At 60.0% G+C, this 15,979-nt stretch overlaps 1 protein-coding gene across 1 annotated transcript in view; it reads right to left on the bottom strand.

Annotated features, from left to right (window-relative positions):
• Nucleotides 1-1,183: 1,183 nt before the first annotated feature.
• The window catches only part of SCN4A (sodium voltage-gated channel alpha subunit 4), a 45,643-nt gene continuing 30,847 nt past the window's right edge, over nucleotides 1,184-15,979 (bottom strand). The window contains exons 15-25 of the mRNA XM_036451067.2: nucleotides 12,553-13,056; nucleotides 10,545-10,677; nucleotides 9,657-9,811; nucleotides 9,211-9,384; nucleotides 8,529-8,651; nucleotides 6,911-7,189; nucleotides 6,593-6,646; nucleotides 6,243-6,380; nucleotides 5,654-5,758; nucleotides 4,765-5,035; nucleotides 1,184-4,260 (exon numbers count right to left, since the gene is read on the bottom strand). Coding sequence (XP_036306960.1) covers nucleotides 3,035-4,260; nucleotides 4,765-5,035; nucleotides 5,654-5,758; nucleotides 6,243-6,380; nucleotides 6,593-6,646; nucleotides 6,911-7,189; nucleotides 8,529-8,651; nucleotides 9,211-9,384; nucleotides 9,657-9,811; nucleotides 10,545-10,677; nucleotides 12,553-13,056 — 3,162 coding nt within the window. The 3' untranslated portion in view covers nucleotides 1,184-3,034. The remainder of the gene's footprint in view (nucleotides 4,261-4,764; nucleotides 5,036-5,653; nucleotides 5,759-6,242; nucleotides 6,381-6,592; nucleotides 6,647-6,910; nucleotides 7,190-8,528; nucleotides 8,652-9,210; nucleotides 9,385-9,656; nucleotides 9,812-10,544; nucleotides 10,678-12,552; nucleotides 13,057-15,979) is intronic.

The raw sequence follows: 15,979 nt of genomic DNA, 5'->3' as shown, positions 1-15,979 counted from the left end.
CCTTGGGCCAAGGGCACCAGAGGCCAGTGGGCGGGTCAGTGTCTCACAAAGCAGAATTCCTCTGCCTCACAGGCCCAGGTAAGCGTCACCTACTCTTAACCTTTCAGAAACCCACTTTCCTCACTTGCGTAAAACAGAAATCACTGTAATAATAGTTCTTCATGGGGAAGTGGGGAGCTTGGAGGGAAACCCTGTATCTGCTCAGGGAGGTACCCTCCAGGCGGTGACAAGTAGCATCGCTCCCTGGGGGTGGGGCCGATTTGGAAACATGAGCCTGCGATATCTGTGTCCTCAGAATCTGCCTCTTTTTCTGTCATTCAAAGCTCAGGGGAAAGGTGCGATGGGGCGCCCTGCAAGTTCTCCTGTCCTTCCTGATAAAGTGAGGAACCAGGACCCCAGGGAGGCCAGCACCCTGAGGGGCTCAGCGAGCCCTGAGGGATGCTGGGCCCCTCCCCCACGAGAGGAGAGCTGAGGTGTGGACACCTGGGGGACATGGCTGCGGGACGCGGTTGAGGGACATCAGGGTGGTCTGTGTGTGCCGCTCCCCAGCCCCCATGGGGGGGTCATGTAACCTCTGGGCCCAGGAAAAGGGGTGCAGATTCCTGAGAAAGACTCCATGTTCACTAGTTTGGAGGAATAGAGCCCCGGGAGCCAGGCATCAAGTTGTAGAAAACAAATTATATACAAAAGTCTATTCTACCCACTGGGATTATAGACTGAGCTCCCTACACATTTCTGTCACAGGCCCGTGGGACTCTGGGATTGCTGGGGTCGGGGGTCAGAGGCAGGGTCCTGGGAGGGATGGCACCTCTGAGGAGAGGGAGGGGCACCTTGGAGCCCCTGAGGGGGGAGGGGGGACAAGTGAAGGGGTTTCCTGAGTGGAGCCACTGGGGATGCTGGATCAGACATCTCTTTGCTCGGTGCTGTAATGGGTGGGAGGGGAGGGATGTGACTCCGGACCTTGTCCGGCCTCCAAGCCTTCTTTTAGGCAGAGGAGAGAACCTGACGGGACCAGAGGAGGAAGTTGGGAGCATCCTGCTCTCCCTGCCCCATGCCCCATGCCCCAGGCTCCACAGGTCTCCCTTACTCGGCTGCAGTCCCACCAGGCCCTCTTGCCACTTGCTGCCCTCAGCCCCCGGTCTGCACTCGGAGCTGCTGAAGGAAGAAGCCCACACGTTAGGGGCTCGAGGGGGAGGTTTATTGTAAGAACTGTACAAAGGGGCCCGTCAGCTGGCCTGGCTTGGGCCTGTGCGTATCCGGGCAGGGCACGGACAGCTGTGGGTCAGCCGGTGCGGAGCGGAGGGGGCACAGGCAGGGGGAGGCTCTGCGGTCTGTACACAGTCTGTATGCAGTCTATTCAGTCCAGCAGGCGCGGAGGTTCTTGGGGCCACGCCAGTCCGGGCCTGAGGAGGGACAGGCAGTGGGCAGGGTGCTGGCCAGGGAGCAGGCTGCCCCCGGAGGATGAACCTTCTGAAGGAAGAGCCGGGCGGAGTGGCGCCCCTTCCACAGAGGACTCAGGCAGGAGGCGGAGCAGGGCCGGGCAATGGTGAGACGAAGACAATCAACAGAAGGGAAGATCATGGAGTCCCAGGGAGCGAGACAGGGACGCCCCGGCTGGGCGATGAGGAGGCAGAGGGCGGGACAGACAGAACAGAGGGCTCTGGCCTGTGGGCCACATACACACACACACACACACACACACACACACACACTTTGTTTTGGAGGTTTGGCTGCTTCCTGAGTTTTAATCAAACTGTTCACAAGAAACAAGAAAAAGAAGAGGAACTAAGGCCATCAGGGACTTGAACTTAGCACACATGTTCACACTCTACACACCCTCACGGCACAGGCACACTCACATGGCCAGGCCTCTACAGAAGAGACAGACACCACAGGGGCATACTGACACACATTTACACAAACATACCCAGACACACATGCACATGGAGGCATTGTGGGACACAGTGGTGTACACATTTGAACACACACACAAGTGGATCAATCCAGTGACCCCTCCTCCAAGCTCAGCCTCTAGCTGCTCTCCGGGAGCCAGTGGAGGCCTGGCACTGCCGTGCCCAGATCAGCTGTGCCAGCCAAAGGGCCCCCGGCATTCCAGGCAGCAGGAGGGTGGAAGGTTGGTCCTGAGCCGGGTGGGCTGGGCATGGCCCAGTGTGAAGTCTCTAACATGGGCTCATCTGTAACATTCTTAGGACCACTTTTGGGGGTGGGGAGGGAAGGCGGAGGAGTGAGGAGGGGAGGGAGGGAACAGGATGTTTGCTCCTGAGCGCCGGGGTTCCCACCCCGCCCCAGGTCTGGGAGCTCCGGGGCCAGGAGACTCTGGTGGACACGACCTAGAAAAGGCAGGTCCCGGGGGGTCCTGCTGTGCTCCTCACCCAGGGGCCAGCCAGGGGCTGGAGGTCTGGACAACAGACACACCAGGAAACGGTTTCAGGGGCCACAACCCCAGCCCGATGCACCAGGATCCAGTGGCCAATGAGGCTGGTGGAGCAATTGCAGACCAGTGACGTGTCCCTATTCCAGGGAATTCCTGGGCCGCCCGGGGACACGGTATCCCAGTGATGGGGCTGCAGGCAGGCCCTGGGGCCAGGTGTCTGCTCCGGCGTCTTTAGAGAGGCCAGCAGCCCATACGTCTCTGGTGGCAAGAGGGCAGCCAATCCCTCCATCGTAGGCCAGCTCCTCCCCCAGCGGGGGACAGAGATTCTCATGTTCTAACCGCCCTCCAGGCCAAGCAGAGAGGCAGCAGGGTCCCTGAGGAGGTGAGAGCAATAGGAAGGCGAAATCATAGAGGCAGGGGTCCCGGGCCTGGCGTGGAGCCTCGGATTGCAATTCCCATTTTCCATGGCCGGGAGCCAGGGGCTCTGGCCTGGGAGTTAGCCCCATGGTGGCCATGTCCTGTCCCCAACGGGGAGCTGGATCAGTCTTCGACTCAACGTCCCGCTCCCTCAGCCTGCGGGCAGCGTTGGGGAAGCTTCGGGACTCCACCAGCCTCAGCTGGCCACCTCACTGGCACCTGCTAGACCAGGGACTCTTTGACCCCTGGGCGTACTGTGTGCCCTGGGGGCGGGGAGGGAGGGAGGGCAGCGTCGGAGGGGCTGATGGGCGTGAGCCCCATGGCAGGTCCAGGGTCCCCCGTGGAGCCCGTCTCCTCACCCCTGCCCTGCTCATTGCTGTCCCCGTCCTCGCGGCCGTACAACTTGCTCATGGCGCTGACGATCAGTCCCTCCTTCTCGGGGGCCCCGTCCCCGCTACCGTCCTGGCTGTGGCGATACATGTAGGACGCCTGCTTCACGGAGCGCTGAAGCAGGTGCCGGCGGTAGGCCCTCTGGATCTTGATGGCACATACCTCCTCGTGCTTCCTCCTGAGGGTGGTGGTGATGGGCTCGTAGGAGACCTTGGAGGGGTTGGCCGCCATGAACTTCTCCTCCATGGTCTCCTTGAGGGCGTCCATCTCCCCCGAGTCTCCCAGGACCTCTTTGGTGAGGGCGAAGAGGATGTCCAGGCAGTGGATTTTGTCGCCTGGCACCATGGGCAGGTCCAGCGTGATGAGCTTGATCTTGTTGGGCTTGGCGATCCTCAGCGGCTCCTGCAAGGTGTCCACGAAGTCGGAGAGGCGGCTATACTCGATGAACTGCGTGGCGTCGGGGTCGAACTTCTCCCAGGTCTCGTAGAACATCTCAAAGTCGTCCTCGCAGAGGGGCTCGCTGCTCTCCTCGGTGGCCACGTTGAAGTTCTCCAGGATGATGGCGATGTACATGTTGACCACGATGAGGAAGGAGATGATGATGTAGCTGCAGAAGAAGCAGATGCCGACGGAGGGGTTGCCGCAGTCACCCTTGACGCTGCTGCCCGGGTTCTCCAGGTTGGGGTCACAGTCGGGGGGCCCGCTGTTGAGGATAGGGTTGAGGAGCCCGTCCCAGCCAGCCGACGTGGTGATCTCAAAGAGGCAGATGATGCTGTTGCCAAAGGTCTCGAAGTTGAACATGTCATCGATGCCCGACTCCTTCTTGACGTAGGCGAAGTTGGACATGCCGAAGATGGAGTAGATAAACATGACCAGGAAGAGGAGGAGGCCGATGTTGAAGAGGGCAGGCAGCGACATCATGAGGGCAAAGAGCAGCGTCCGGATGCCCTTGGCCCCACGGATCAGTCGTAGGACACGCCCAATCCGGGCCAGGCGGATCACACGGAACAGTGTGGGGGACACGAAGTATTTCTGGATCAGCTCAGAGAGTGCGAGACCTGCAGGGAGGAGGCGGTGAGCCCTGCCGTCCGAAGGCGGGGGGCTGGGTTAGGGGGTGAGGGGGCATGTGGGGCTCAAGGGGGCCTGGCCTGATACACTCAACTTCTGGAGCACAGCCCAGCTGGTCTCACCCGTTAGGCCAGGCCCTCCCAGGGTCTTTGGGCAACGGGTTACATCTTTGCCCCAACACAGCTGGATGGAGGTGAGGTATGCTAAAGTTGATGGGGCGAGGGTAAGGCCCATTCCCAAGGCTGTCTGCAGATGCCATAGATGAGCTACTATCATAAGCGCATAACATGTCCATCCACTTCTCCAGTGTGTATGGATATTGGAACCCGAGTGTGCAACTGCTTGTCAGGTAAATGCTCCTTGAGGTGTCTACAATGTGCCTTTGGGCATGAGGTGTGAATGGCAGGAGCACACGCATGTGTGCAGGTGTGATGATTTGTGTAGCAGGCCGGGTGCCTGTGTCCATGAGGACAGCCTGGCCTGGCCCTGCTCACCTGCAATGGACAGGATGACAACCACAAAGTCGAAGATGTTCCAGCCGACGGTGAAGTAGTAATGGCGCAACGCGAACATCTTGAGCACGCACTCCCCCGTGAAGATGATGATGAAGATCATGTTGATGTTGTACAGGATGTCTATCTTCAGCTGGCTCTGGTCGTCCGTCTCCACCATCATGGTGACCATGTTGAGGCAGATGAGGATCATGATTGCGATGTCGAAGACCTGCTTCGTCACAAAGTCGTACACCATGCCCTGGATCTTGTTCTGCAGCACAGACGGGAGTGCAGGGACGCACATGGGTGCACAGTCGTGGGGAGTGGCCAGGGCCCACAGAGGCAGGAGACACAGGAGGACACAAACATGAAAGAGAGAGGTGTGTCAGGGCTTATGGTGGTGTTGGTCAGGAAATGGAGGGCAGACCCATCAGGCCAGGCCATTCTGTGGGGTCCCTGGGCATCCTTCCTTGCTCTGAAACCCTTCTCCCTGTTAAGGTCCTCAAGCAGCCCCCCACTGTTCCTCCAAGCCATCGCTCACTGGGAAGGGTGTCTGGCCATCATCTTCCTCCCCTTTCTAGGGACCCCTGCCCCAGAATCTACCAACTGAGGATGTGAATGGACATTGAGGGGCTGTGTAGGGCCGGGTAAGGGGTGAATCAGGGACTGGAGTTTAGCAGGCAAATGCTGCTTGTACATATTGCGCCTCAATACAGTTACAAAGAGGCACCCCTCCTGGCCAGTGGACCCAGCCTCTCTGCAGGTGGACTCGGCCTCACGCCAGGGACACAGCCTACAGGGCAGAGCGTAGGCTCCATTTTGGCCCTGTGAGCCCCTCAGGCGGGAACCTCACACAAGCTGTGCGGAGAGAGGCCCAGTGGGCAGGTACCTGGGGCCTTGGAATTGGCTTCTGAGGTTTCTTGGAGCCAAGCTTCTTCATGGCATTATAGTATTTCTTCTGTTCCTCCGTCATGAAGATGTCTTTCCCTCCAAAGTATAGAGGAATGGAGCCCGTAAGGTTGGGAGGTCCCCCTTCTCTGCCTCCAGGACCTCCCTACCTCAGGCACCACCCTTAAAGCAACCCTCATCCCAGCAGGTGCCCCTGGTGGAAAGAGGGAGAGGAACATGGAGGGGCCAGAGATGGGGGTTGAGGAGGAGGAGGGGATGGCAGAGGGAAGGGAACCTGGGCTGCCTCACAGTCTGTTTTGGGCCACTTTCCACCAATATCTCATTGGGTCCCCAGAATCACCCAGAGAGGCAGGTAGCATCCCCTCATTTGATGGATAAGAACACTGAGGTTTGGGGAGGCCAAGGCCCTGGTTCCAGGTTGCCTGGTGGGATCTGAACCCAGATTCGCTGCCTCAGCTGTGTTCCCAGCGACAGCACAGGGGTGCTGGGCAGCGTTGGTGAACTCTAAGGGCTGAATGGACCAAGGGCGGGAGGAGGGAGGCCCAGGGAAGGCGGGGCTGGATACTCATCTTCTTCTTCTGCTGGTTGAAGTTGTCAATGATGACGCCGATGAAGAGGTTGAGGGTGAAGAAGGATCCGAAGATGATGAAGATGACGAAATAGAGGTACATGTAGAGGTTCACCTCGTACTGCGGCTGCTCCCCTTGCTGCAGGGGCCATAGGATGGTCCAGGGCGTGCCGGGTGGGCTTGGGGCCACACGTGCTCCCTGTCCCACAGTGGGCAGGAGAGGCCTGGGGCCCAGAGGTGGACCCAGGGTCTCCCGAGGAGGCAGCATGGGGGTGGGGATGCCACTATGTCTTTGGTCGAGTCCTCCCCTGTGGCTCACTCATGAGCCATATCTCGGTGACCCCCACTCACCTCCCGGGAGTCCACGGCTGCATACATGATGTCCATCCAGCCTTTGAAGGTGGCCTGAGAGAGTGCGGTTGGATGTGAGGGGCGGGGCTGCTTGTTGCCTCTATCATCCAGCCTGGTCCTCCCCCTGGGCCACCTGCCCACAGCCCCACTGGGCAGGGATCAGATAGAGACCAGAGAGGCCTGGGCACCACCTCAGGGTCCGATAGCCCTGGAAGCAGGGTGGGCAGTCCCCGAACAAGGAGTGGCAGTGGTCTTAGGTACAACAAAAGACGGGGGCACCTTGATCCACGTCCCTGCAGGGCCAGGGCTCACACTCACCACCTGCAGGAGGGAGAGGTAGCCCAGACCCACGTTGTCGTAGTTGACCTTGACGTTGAGCCAGCGGACCTGTCCCGTGTACATCAGGCTCTCGCACTCAGACTTGTTGTTGACCTCGGAGATGTCGAACCTCTCGGAGGTGGTGGTGTTCATGCAGTAGTAGAACTTGCCGGCAAACAGGTTGACGCCCATGATGCTGAAGATGAGCCAGAAGATGAGGCAGACGAGCAGCACGTTCATGATGGAGGGGATGGCTCCCAGGAGGGCGTTCACCACCACCTGGGGTGAGGAGGGGAGGGAATCACTGTCAGGTCTTCTCCCAGGCAGGGGATCCCGTCTCCTCTGGCAGACAGCTCCCCACCTACACTAACCAGGAGACCAGGAAGGGATGGGCGGGGCTACTCAGGAAGACACTCTGAGGCAGGCCTGCGGAGAAGTCTGCTGGGCTGTGTGGTTGGGTCCAGGAGGGCAAAAAGTAGGGTTGGGGACTCCCAGGGTGGTGGCTGGAGAGGACTCTCTGCTTGGCTGCAGCTCTCAGCCCAGAGCTGGGGCCCTGGGCTTCTCTGGAAGCAGCCTGGCCATGGGTCACCAGGCAAGAGACAAACACTCTTTCCTCGGCCCCCATAGGAAACTCAGCCCCCGTGACCAGCCGCTGCTCACCTGTTCACAGTATTAGAGACACAGGCGCCGAAAAGAAGCCCCCGGGCTCGTTAAAGCAGCTGACCCTGGGGCCAGAGTCCTGCACCCCACCAGCCCTGGCCACACAGGCCACTCACTGCTGCAGGCTGAGCCCAATCTGAGAACTGTTCCTTTTCAAGCAGAAGCCATGGCATGACTCCAGACAGAGTGGGTGGCACAGGCCTGTGATGACCAGGGCTCCCTTCCTGGCTGGGGTACTAAGCAGCTGTGTGGCTCTGGGCAGGTCATGTCCCCTCAGAGGGGAGGGGTCTGTCACTTGAGCTGGGAGGGTCCAGCACTGGCTGGCCTCTTGTATGAACAGGAGGGAGCCACTCAGGCTGAGCACACTGACAGGCTGCAACCAGCCAATTCACAGAGGTTTGTCCCTCGGGGGCCGGTCTTGTTCCCAACAGACCTCCCTTCACTGGGGGAGTCCCATTTGTCATGCCTAAACCCTGTGTTTACCAGTTACTTCTACCCTCAAAGGCCCGAGGGGATCTTTCCAAACTTGCATGACCCTGAGCTCAAGGGCCAGTAGGCTCAGAGCCCTGGGCACAAGTACCTTCCTGTTTGCCTGAGTCTCAGAGCCATGGGGAACCCCAGTCTGAGCTGGGGAGGGACACCCAAAAATATAATACACAGATCTGCTTTCGGTCCACCCTTCTCCCTGCCCTGGTGCCCCCACGCCCTCCTGGGAGCTGCCGCAGCCTCTGCTGCCCCCCAGTGGTGGCAGGGAAGAGCTAAGGAGCAGGACTGAGGGCAGGAATGGGCACTTGGGCTGGTTCAGGAGGGTGTCTCAGGCCCCCAAACCTGGCCTACAGCAGGACCCTTTGCTCCCCCTGGTAGTGGCTGGAGTACAGACATGTGATCTCTTCACCTTTCCCTGTGCTGGCTGCTCCCCCAACCCCCAGTGGTACACAGAGCCCTCCCCAGCACCCACCCTCATGCCCTCGAATCGGGACAGTGCCCTCAGGGGGCGCAGGGCCCGCAGCGTCCGCAGGGATTTGATGGGTCCCAGCTCCGAGTAGCCCATCCAGTTGGCCACCAGACTGATGATGGAGACCTGCAAAGGGAAAGGGGGGGGGGGGGTGTGTATCAGGGAGGGCAGGGCCCCTGGCTCTCCCTGAGCCCTGGAACTCAGTCCTTGAGGACAGGTCTGCCACAGGGGCCTCCTGGACTCACAGCTCTAAGGGGTCGCTCCCAGCCCCATTCCCTAGTCGGCGGTTCTATCTGTGGGAATTGTCCCAGCGCCTATAGGAGCCTGGGCTCTATCTCAGTGATGTCATCCATTACACGGAGGCCGTGTGCCCGTCAGAGAGGATACAACATCTCCCACAGATATTAGCAAGGACAGTCAGGAACCTCCTACTCGCCCTCTTGCCCCCAAGGCTCCCCTTTCTCTCAGGAGAGCGGAGGTCCCCCAGCCTGTTAGTCCCCTTCCTGGGCAGCTGTGTCCTGGGAGCCTGAGGCCAGTCTCTGCAAGGGCAGGAGGGCTAGCCAGGGGTCTGACACGCTAAGTGACCTCCAGCAGCTGCTGCCCCTCGGGCTGGGGCTTCCTGAGGTCCTTGGCCACAAGGACGGCCTCTGGGTCTGGCTGCGGGGCGGGGCGGGGCCGGACTCACGCCCACGATGAGGAAGTCCAGCCAGCACCAGGCGTTGGTGAAGTACACCTTGAAGCCGTAGGCCACCCACTTGAGCAGCATCTCCAGGATGAAGATGTAGGTGAAGACCTTGTCGGCGTACTCCAGGATGGTGCGGATGGTGGGCCGCTGCTCGATGTAGATGTCCTCGAAGGCCTGCGGGCACCAGCATGGGGTGGCCAGGGCCCAGGAGGCCGGGCCACCATGTCCCCAGCCCTGCCCGACGCTGCTGGCTCTCAGGGGACTGGCACGGGGCCAGGCCAGTGGCTTCTCCCAGACTCCCCAGGCCCATCACGGGGGTGAGCGAGTTTCCCGAGGGGAGAAGCTCCCCGGGGGAGTTCCTCCGGGGCTCTGGGTTGGAGCCTGCCCAGGCTGTGTCCCTCCCACACCGTGGGAAGGAAGGAGCCCATCCCCAGGGCAGTGCCTACCAGGGCGCCGCTGCTGAGCAGGATCATGAAGACGATGAAGGTCTCAAACCAGTTGTGCTCGACGATCTTGAAGCAGGCCCTGCGGAGGGTCCACCACATCTTCCCACGGCCTTGGGAGATGTCCACATAAAGGCAGGGACAGCGCTGCACACAGGCTGGGGAGCAAAGGGGACCACGTCATGGGCCTGGTGGCTGCCTCCCAATGCATGTCAACGTGTTCCCGTCACATCCCAGGATACCCGCCCCCCCCAGACCTGCACCTCACTGCACCCCAGACCTGGCATCCTTACTTCCTCCCAATCCCCGGCCTCCTGTCCTCCACTGCTGGATGGAAATGGGTCCAGCCCCTCCCCTAGAATGGGGGTCTCAGGCTCTCCCTCCACAGCCCACTGCGCCCATGTGCCAACTGCTGCCAGGGGTGCATGTGCGGGGGGAAAAGATAAGCAGGGGTGAGAGCCCCAGCTCAGGGACTGTCCCGCCCTCCCCGCTCCGCCAGGCGGCCTTCACTCCGCACAGCTGGGCTCTGTTCTCCAGCTGTGCCCTGAGGCCCAGCAGGCCTTTCTCCCTGAAGATGCTTCAAGGAAGACGGACTCAGAGCTGCCTTCCCTGAGCACCGCTTTGTGTCGGGCTCGATGGGGACTCTGCAAGGCACCCCTTGGGGTGCTGCCAGCACCCGCTGCACACACGGAAGGCTCAGGTCAGGGCTGGGAGGCACCCCAGCTCTGACACTCCTGCCTGGTGCTGCAGGGCAGGGTAGCATCAGGGGAGAAGGTCCCACATGCTTTTGGCTATATCCATGCCCCTGAGAGGTCCCCAAGGAGGCACTGGGCTGGGGTCTGCTGGGCCAGGGGCGCACCAGGAGAGGTGGGTGCACGCATGCAGGCTCACCCTCAGTGAAGCACTCCTCAGGCTGCTCCCCCTCGGGGTTCTCCTCCACCTGCTCCTCAGCATTCTCCTCGGGGGGCTTGTAGTCCACGGTGCTGCAGACGGAGGAGTTCCTGTCCAGGGACTGTGGCAGCTTCTGCAGGGGCCACAGGTCAGGTGACCCCTGGGTCCTCCCACCAGGTGGGGCAGAGGAAGTCGGGGTGGGAGACCAGAGGGAGAAGAGAAAGAGGGTTGGACAGACCTACTCACTCACTCACTCACTCACTCACTCAGCCATGCTTATGGAGCGGGCACCGTGGCCCATGCAGAAGAACCAGTGACCAAGGCAGCCGCGGTCGGCTCTTGTGGCACTTAGATTTGGAGCAGGGTAGGGCTCAGGCCTGGGCAGAGGCAGTGAGGACGTGAGTGGACATGGGAGGCCTCAGGTGAGGGAAGAGGCTGGGAAAAAAGCAGGCTGGGGTGAGGGGGTTGGTTTGGGCAGCTGGGCATTCTGGGAGGCGTGGGAAGGCCTGAGGAGGGCAGCAGAGGAACAGATGCCTAAGGTCCTTCAGACAGGCCCGAATGGGGGTCAGTACAGAGGGGGGCTGCCACAACCCCAGACAACAGCATGTGGTGTCCCAGGCCTGTTTCTAGGGGCTGTCTGCATGAGGGACCTAGAAAAAGACGGACAATCTTCCCAGCGGGAGCTCCAGCCTGGGGCCAAGAGACCTGATGGGAGTGGAGCAGGTGGGGAGGCTGGTTCTCTGACCTGGCCAGGCCTTCCCCACCTCCTCCTGGTGCTGCTCTCCGCCAGCTCCCCGGGCCCAGACTCCCCTCCTAAAGGGGAGCCCTTCATGGCTGAGGGTGAGGGCCCTGAAGAGGAAGATGGAGAGGGCAACTGGATGTCAGCTCTGGATCCAGAATGGTGGCCAGAAAACTAAGAGAGTCTTATGCTCAGTTGACAGAAAGGGAGACTGAGGCTCGGGGCAATAGGTCAGCCAGGACATCCACTGAGTTAACTGTCCCGCCCATGTGCCCCCACTCCCGCAATCCCCCTTGGAATCCTGTTTTCCTCTCTCTACAGCGTGCTCAGAGCCTGGGCCTGGGTGTCTCCAGCCCTCCCCCACCCCCGCTCCTCATACCGAGGTCCGTGTCCCAGTCCCCGGGTATTTATAGCTTGGCAGGCACTCGGTCCCCTGGAAAGTCAGCGTGCCACATATTTGGGGGGAATAAGAAGTCAAGAACTTTCAGGACAAAGTTCATTTGGGCCCAGGTGCCCAATCCGGCCCAGGGCCCATAGGGTGGCGGTGGGCAGGGGGCTTCTGCTCAGTCCTTCCCCAGCCAGGCCAGAGGGGGGTGAGGGGCTCAGAGTCAGCTTCCCGAGAAGGCCCCTGAGCTTCCGGGAGTGACACCAGCCCCTCACCATCCTGGAAGGGAAGGAGCAGGACGAGCAGACATTTCAGCCCAGCAGCACAGGCACGGCTGGGTGGGTGGTCAGCACTCTTGTTGTGCTCCCTGCTTTCTTCCTACCCAAACTCATTGACCTCTGCATCTCTCCTTAGTCTCCATTCCAACCTGGCACTTGGGTGGACCCTGGGGGGAAAGGGACCAGCCCCAGGTGGGCTCTAAACAGAAAGAGGTAACAATGGCAAGAACCCAGAGTGGGCTCAAGAGAGCCCAGGAGTAGAGGTTTCACAGGCAAGAACATCCTGCCCAAGATCGCCATCTGCTGGTGAAACAGGGCCCCGACGGAGTTGTTGGGGTGAGTGAAGGGCGTTAGGGCAGGCAGGACAGCTTATACTAGTCGTGCCAATAACAGCAGTAACAGTCACCATTTACAGAGAGCTCACTATGTGCTTTACACACATCCTCTTATCTAAGGTCACCACAATGACCTCAGGCAGGCACCATGACCCCATTTTTCAGAGGGAGAAATGGAGGCTTGAATAAAATCACACAAAAATGTGAAGTTGTGTCTACCTGACCGCTGACCATCCCCCCACCCCCATGCCAGGCGCTGCGATGGGCTCACCTTGACATCCTCAGCCTCCGAGAAGGTGTCAGTCTCCTCCTCGGTCGGCATCTCCAGGTCGGACTCCTCGGAGGCGATGGGCACGTGGATGGTCAGGTAGGGGTTGTTGATGAAGTTGAGGTGGTCCAGCTCAATGCTGGGGGTCGGCCCGTCAGCCAGGCCCACGTGGTTCAGGATGTGATTGTCCTTCAGGTCCTTGTCACCCTCCTTGGGTGGCGGTTCCTTCTTCTCGTCCTCGGGGGCACCCTCCGCGGCCTCCGCGGCCTCCCCGGCCTCCGCGGCCTTCCCGGCCTCCCCAGGCCTCCCGATGCGGAGCATGATCTCCTTGGGGCTCAGGACCTTGCCGCGCAGCAGCCCCAGCAGGAAGGCTTTGGCGAAGCTGACGCCCCAGTTGATGCGCCCGATGGCGATCTGCAGGTTGTTCATCTCGCCGTCCTCCTCCGGGGCCGCCAGGCTGTCGGCGCTAAAGGAGCTCAGCAGCAGGGCCAGGAAGAGGTTCAGGACCTGGGAGCGGGGGTTGGGGAGCCTCAGCTCAGCCTCCGGGCCCTGCGGGTCCTCGGGCCTCCAGACCAGATCTACCCCATACTGAACATTCAACACCACCCAATGGAATCCTTGCGACTGCTCATGGAGCTGAGGAGTGCCACTCTCATGCCCACTTGGCAGGTCAGGAAGCTGAGGCTTGGGCACAGACTAGGCCGCTGCTGACCAAGGCTGAGGCCGGGCTTGGGAGGCCCCCTGAGTGACAGGGATTCTTTCCATGATGCTGCCCTCCGCCTCCACTGCCAGGGGACGCAGAGCAAAGGCCAGGGTGCATGTCTCCCAGCTCCCAGGATGTACTGGGACCTACTTCTTGGAGCCATCTTTCCTTTTCTGATAAGAGAGATTTTGATAGACCCTGTGCTCCCAGTGCTCAGAGGCATGTCCCCTATTGCCCTGGAAGGGGCATTGACCCCTTTTCTCCCAGGGGGGTCCCTGCTCCACCTGCTTCTCTTCCCGTAGCCCTGCGGGAAGGGACTTAAGAGGCTACTGGTCTACCCGCTGCCTCCTGTCAACTTTATCTTCCAGTGGCCAGACGCTGACTGAGCCCCTCCAGTGAGCACAGGAGCCAGCGGCCTGAGGGAGCTCCCACCTGCTGGAGACAGACATCTGAGCAGAAAAATCATATCCAGTGAGTTGGCAAGACTGTGGAGATGGGCACGGAGGCTTTGAGACCAAGCTGCTTGGTTTCGAATCCTAGTTTACGAGCTGCGTGTCCTGAGGCGAGTGAGATCTCTGCTTGGTGCCTCGGCTTCCTCATCTGTATATGGAGATGTTTCCAGTCCCTGCTCCGCACACGGTTGTGAGCACACAGTAGGCGCTCACACCGGTTGGCTGTTATGTGTGCAATATTGGGAGGCGGGGCCAGGCTCTTCCTCTGGGGGCCTTGGGGGACCCTGTCCATGTGAACCTCCCTCCCTTGCCCATCCTCTCCACCTGCCTCTCACTGTCTGCCTTTCACCAGTGTCTTCCAAGGTCCTTTTGTCATTGTCTTAACCATCATGGTAACACAATATCTTTAAAATATACTGGGTGTCCCCACCAAAAAGTATACACACTAACAGCGGATCACTCAATATTGAAAAGAAAATGTATGAATAAATACTGCCTTGATAATTATTCAAAGTGTGTATATACTAGTACATTTTGGGGACACCCTATATATATGCGGTGTCTTGTATATAGTCTTTCTTTGGGGGGGCATACTGGGGGATTCCGCCCTACCTCTGAAACCAACAGCTACGTTGCTGTCTTTGCCCCCCACCAGAATTTATTGGTCTTTTTCTCTCTCTCTTGGGGGGAGGCATCCAGTTGCCAGAAACACATCTGAGATGGGAATTAGCTGCTCTCTGGGTCAGCAGGGTTTGCACACGGCTCCTGCCTGGGACAGAAATAGCCTCCTCCGGCAAGGCGGGGGGCGGGGGCCTGGCGGGGAGGGGAATGGACATCGTGCCCCCTGGGGGCTCTGAGGGGTGGGTTCTCTATGACTTAGTCATTTCCCCTCCTTCACAGGAGCCCAAGGAAGTGCCCAAGTGCCATGGACGCAGGAGACATGGGTACCCACACTCCCTGGCAGGGTGCCCTCATGCACTCTGCAAACACCTGCCTTCATGAGCCTGTTGGGGGCGGGGGGGGGGGCGGGGACAGTGCCCAAGGAGCTGACATTGCCACCTCCCTCGGCTGCTCCACTCCCTCTGAGCAAAGTGGGAGAACCACAGAGCTGGGCCGGAAAAGGGCATCTGTGGTGGGTGAGGGAGTGTGTGTGACACGCACACAGGCTCAGTGCAGGGGTTCCAGCCTTGAGCCAGACTGCTTCGGCTCACAGGTGACTGGTTTACTTCCCTGGGCCTCTGCTTCCTCATCTACAGAGCAGATCGAGCACATGAAGGTAAACGGAGGTCAGCCATCCCCGTCCTTGCTGGGGGGGATGTCCTCATTGTCAGCACTGCGGTTATTATTGATGCTATTGTCACTGGAGTTCAGAGACACAGGTTCTAGTCCAGGCTGTTTCTCACTGGCTGTGTGGTCTGGGCAATGCCTCCTTGGAGCACAGAGCCAACATTGCGGGCCTCACAGGGCTGTGGAGAACCTCAGGATGATGCAAATGAAGGCCCTCACGCAGGCCCCGGCCCCTGGCAGGAGTGTGAGGCCCCCGATGGGTAGCTATACCACACGCGCCTGTGACATTTGAACTCTCCAGGCCTTGAGGGCCAAGTGCTTTGCTAGGCACTTAGATGTGTGTCCTGTAATCCTCAGGGCCACCCGGTGAAGGGCATCATCCCCATCTTCCAGATGAGACACACTGAGGCCAGAGAGGTTAAGAACTTGCTCAGGGTTTCCCAGTTAGTGGTGGCAAAGTAGGGGCTTGACGTGTTTTTGAGTTTGCACACATACAGTCAGAAGCCCCTGCAGAGCCTTTCTGTCACCCCCAGGTCCTTAAACTACACGACAAACTGCTACTCAGAGACTGCTACCCACCCCGAATCCTGCCCCTGTGGTCTCCTAGACATTCTCCCTCTCTCCACTCCCCAAGACCACCCCCCAGGGAAAAGCAGCCTGGGGCCTCCAGTCTAGCTGTCCCTGTCGAGGAGGTGGAGGGGGCATGGAGGGGCTTGAGACCCAGGGTCTCCTCCTCAGTTGAGGTGACAATCTGCTCCTGCCCCAGTCAGAGCTCAGCGATATCTGAGAAGCGCTGACCCAGCAGCCCAAGGATTCCACAGGCCTTTGCAGAACATGTTGGGGGGGCAGAGGAGATGGGACATGCGTCTTCCCGCCCCTGTTGCCCAGGGCAGTGCCTGCCAGCCACCGCAGGGGGCAGCTGAGCACAGCACTCTGGGGAGGACTGACCCCCACCCCACCCTGAGAAGGGGAGGAGTCGGGGTCGGCA

This window comes from Pipistrellus kuhlii, unplaced genomic scaffold, assembly GCF_014108245.1.
Source record: "Pipistrellus kuhlii isolate mPipKuh1 unplaced genomic scaffold, mPipKuh1.p scaffold_m20_p_22, whole genome shotgun sequence".
Lineage (NCBI taxonomy): Eukaryota > Metazoa > Chordata > Mammalia > Chiroptera > Vespertilionidae > Pipistrellus > Pipistrellus kuhlii.
The sequence above is the reverse complement of the archived record's forward strand: the minus strand, read 5'-3'. Positions and strand labels throughout refer to the sequence as shown.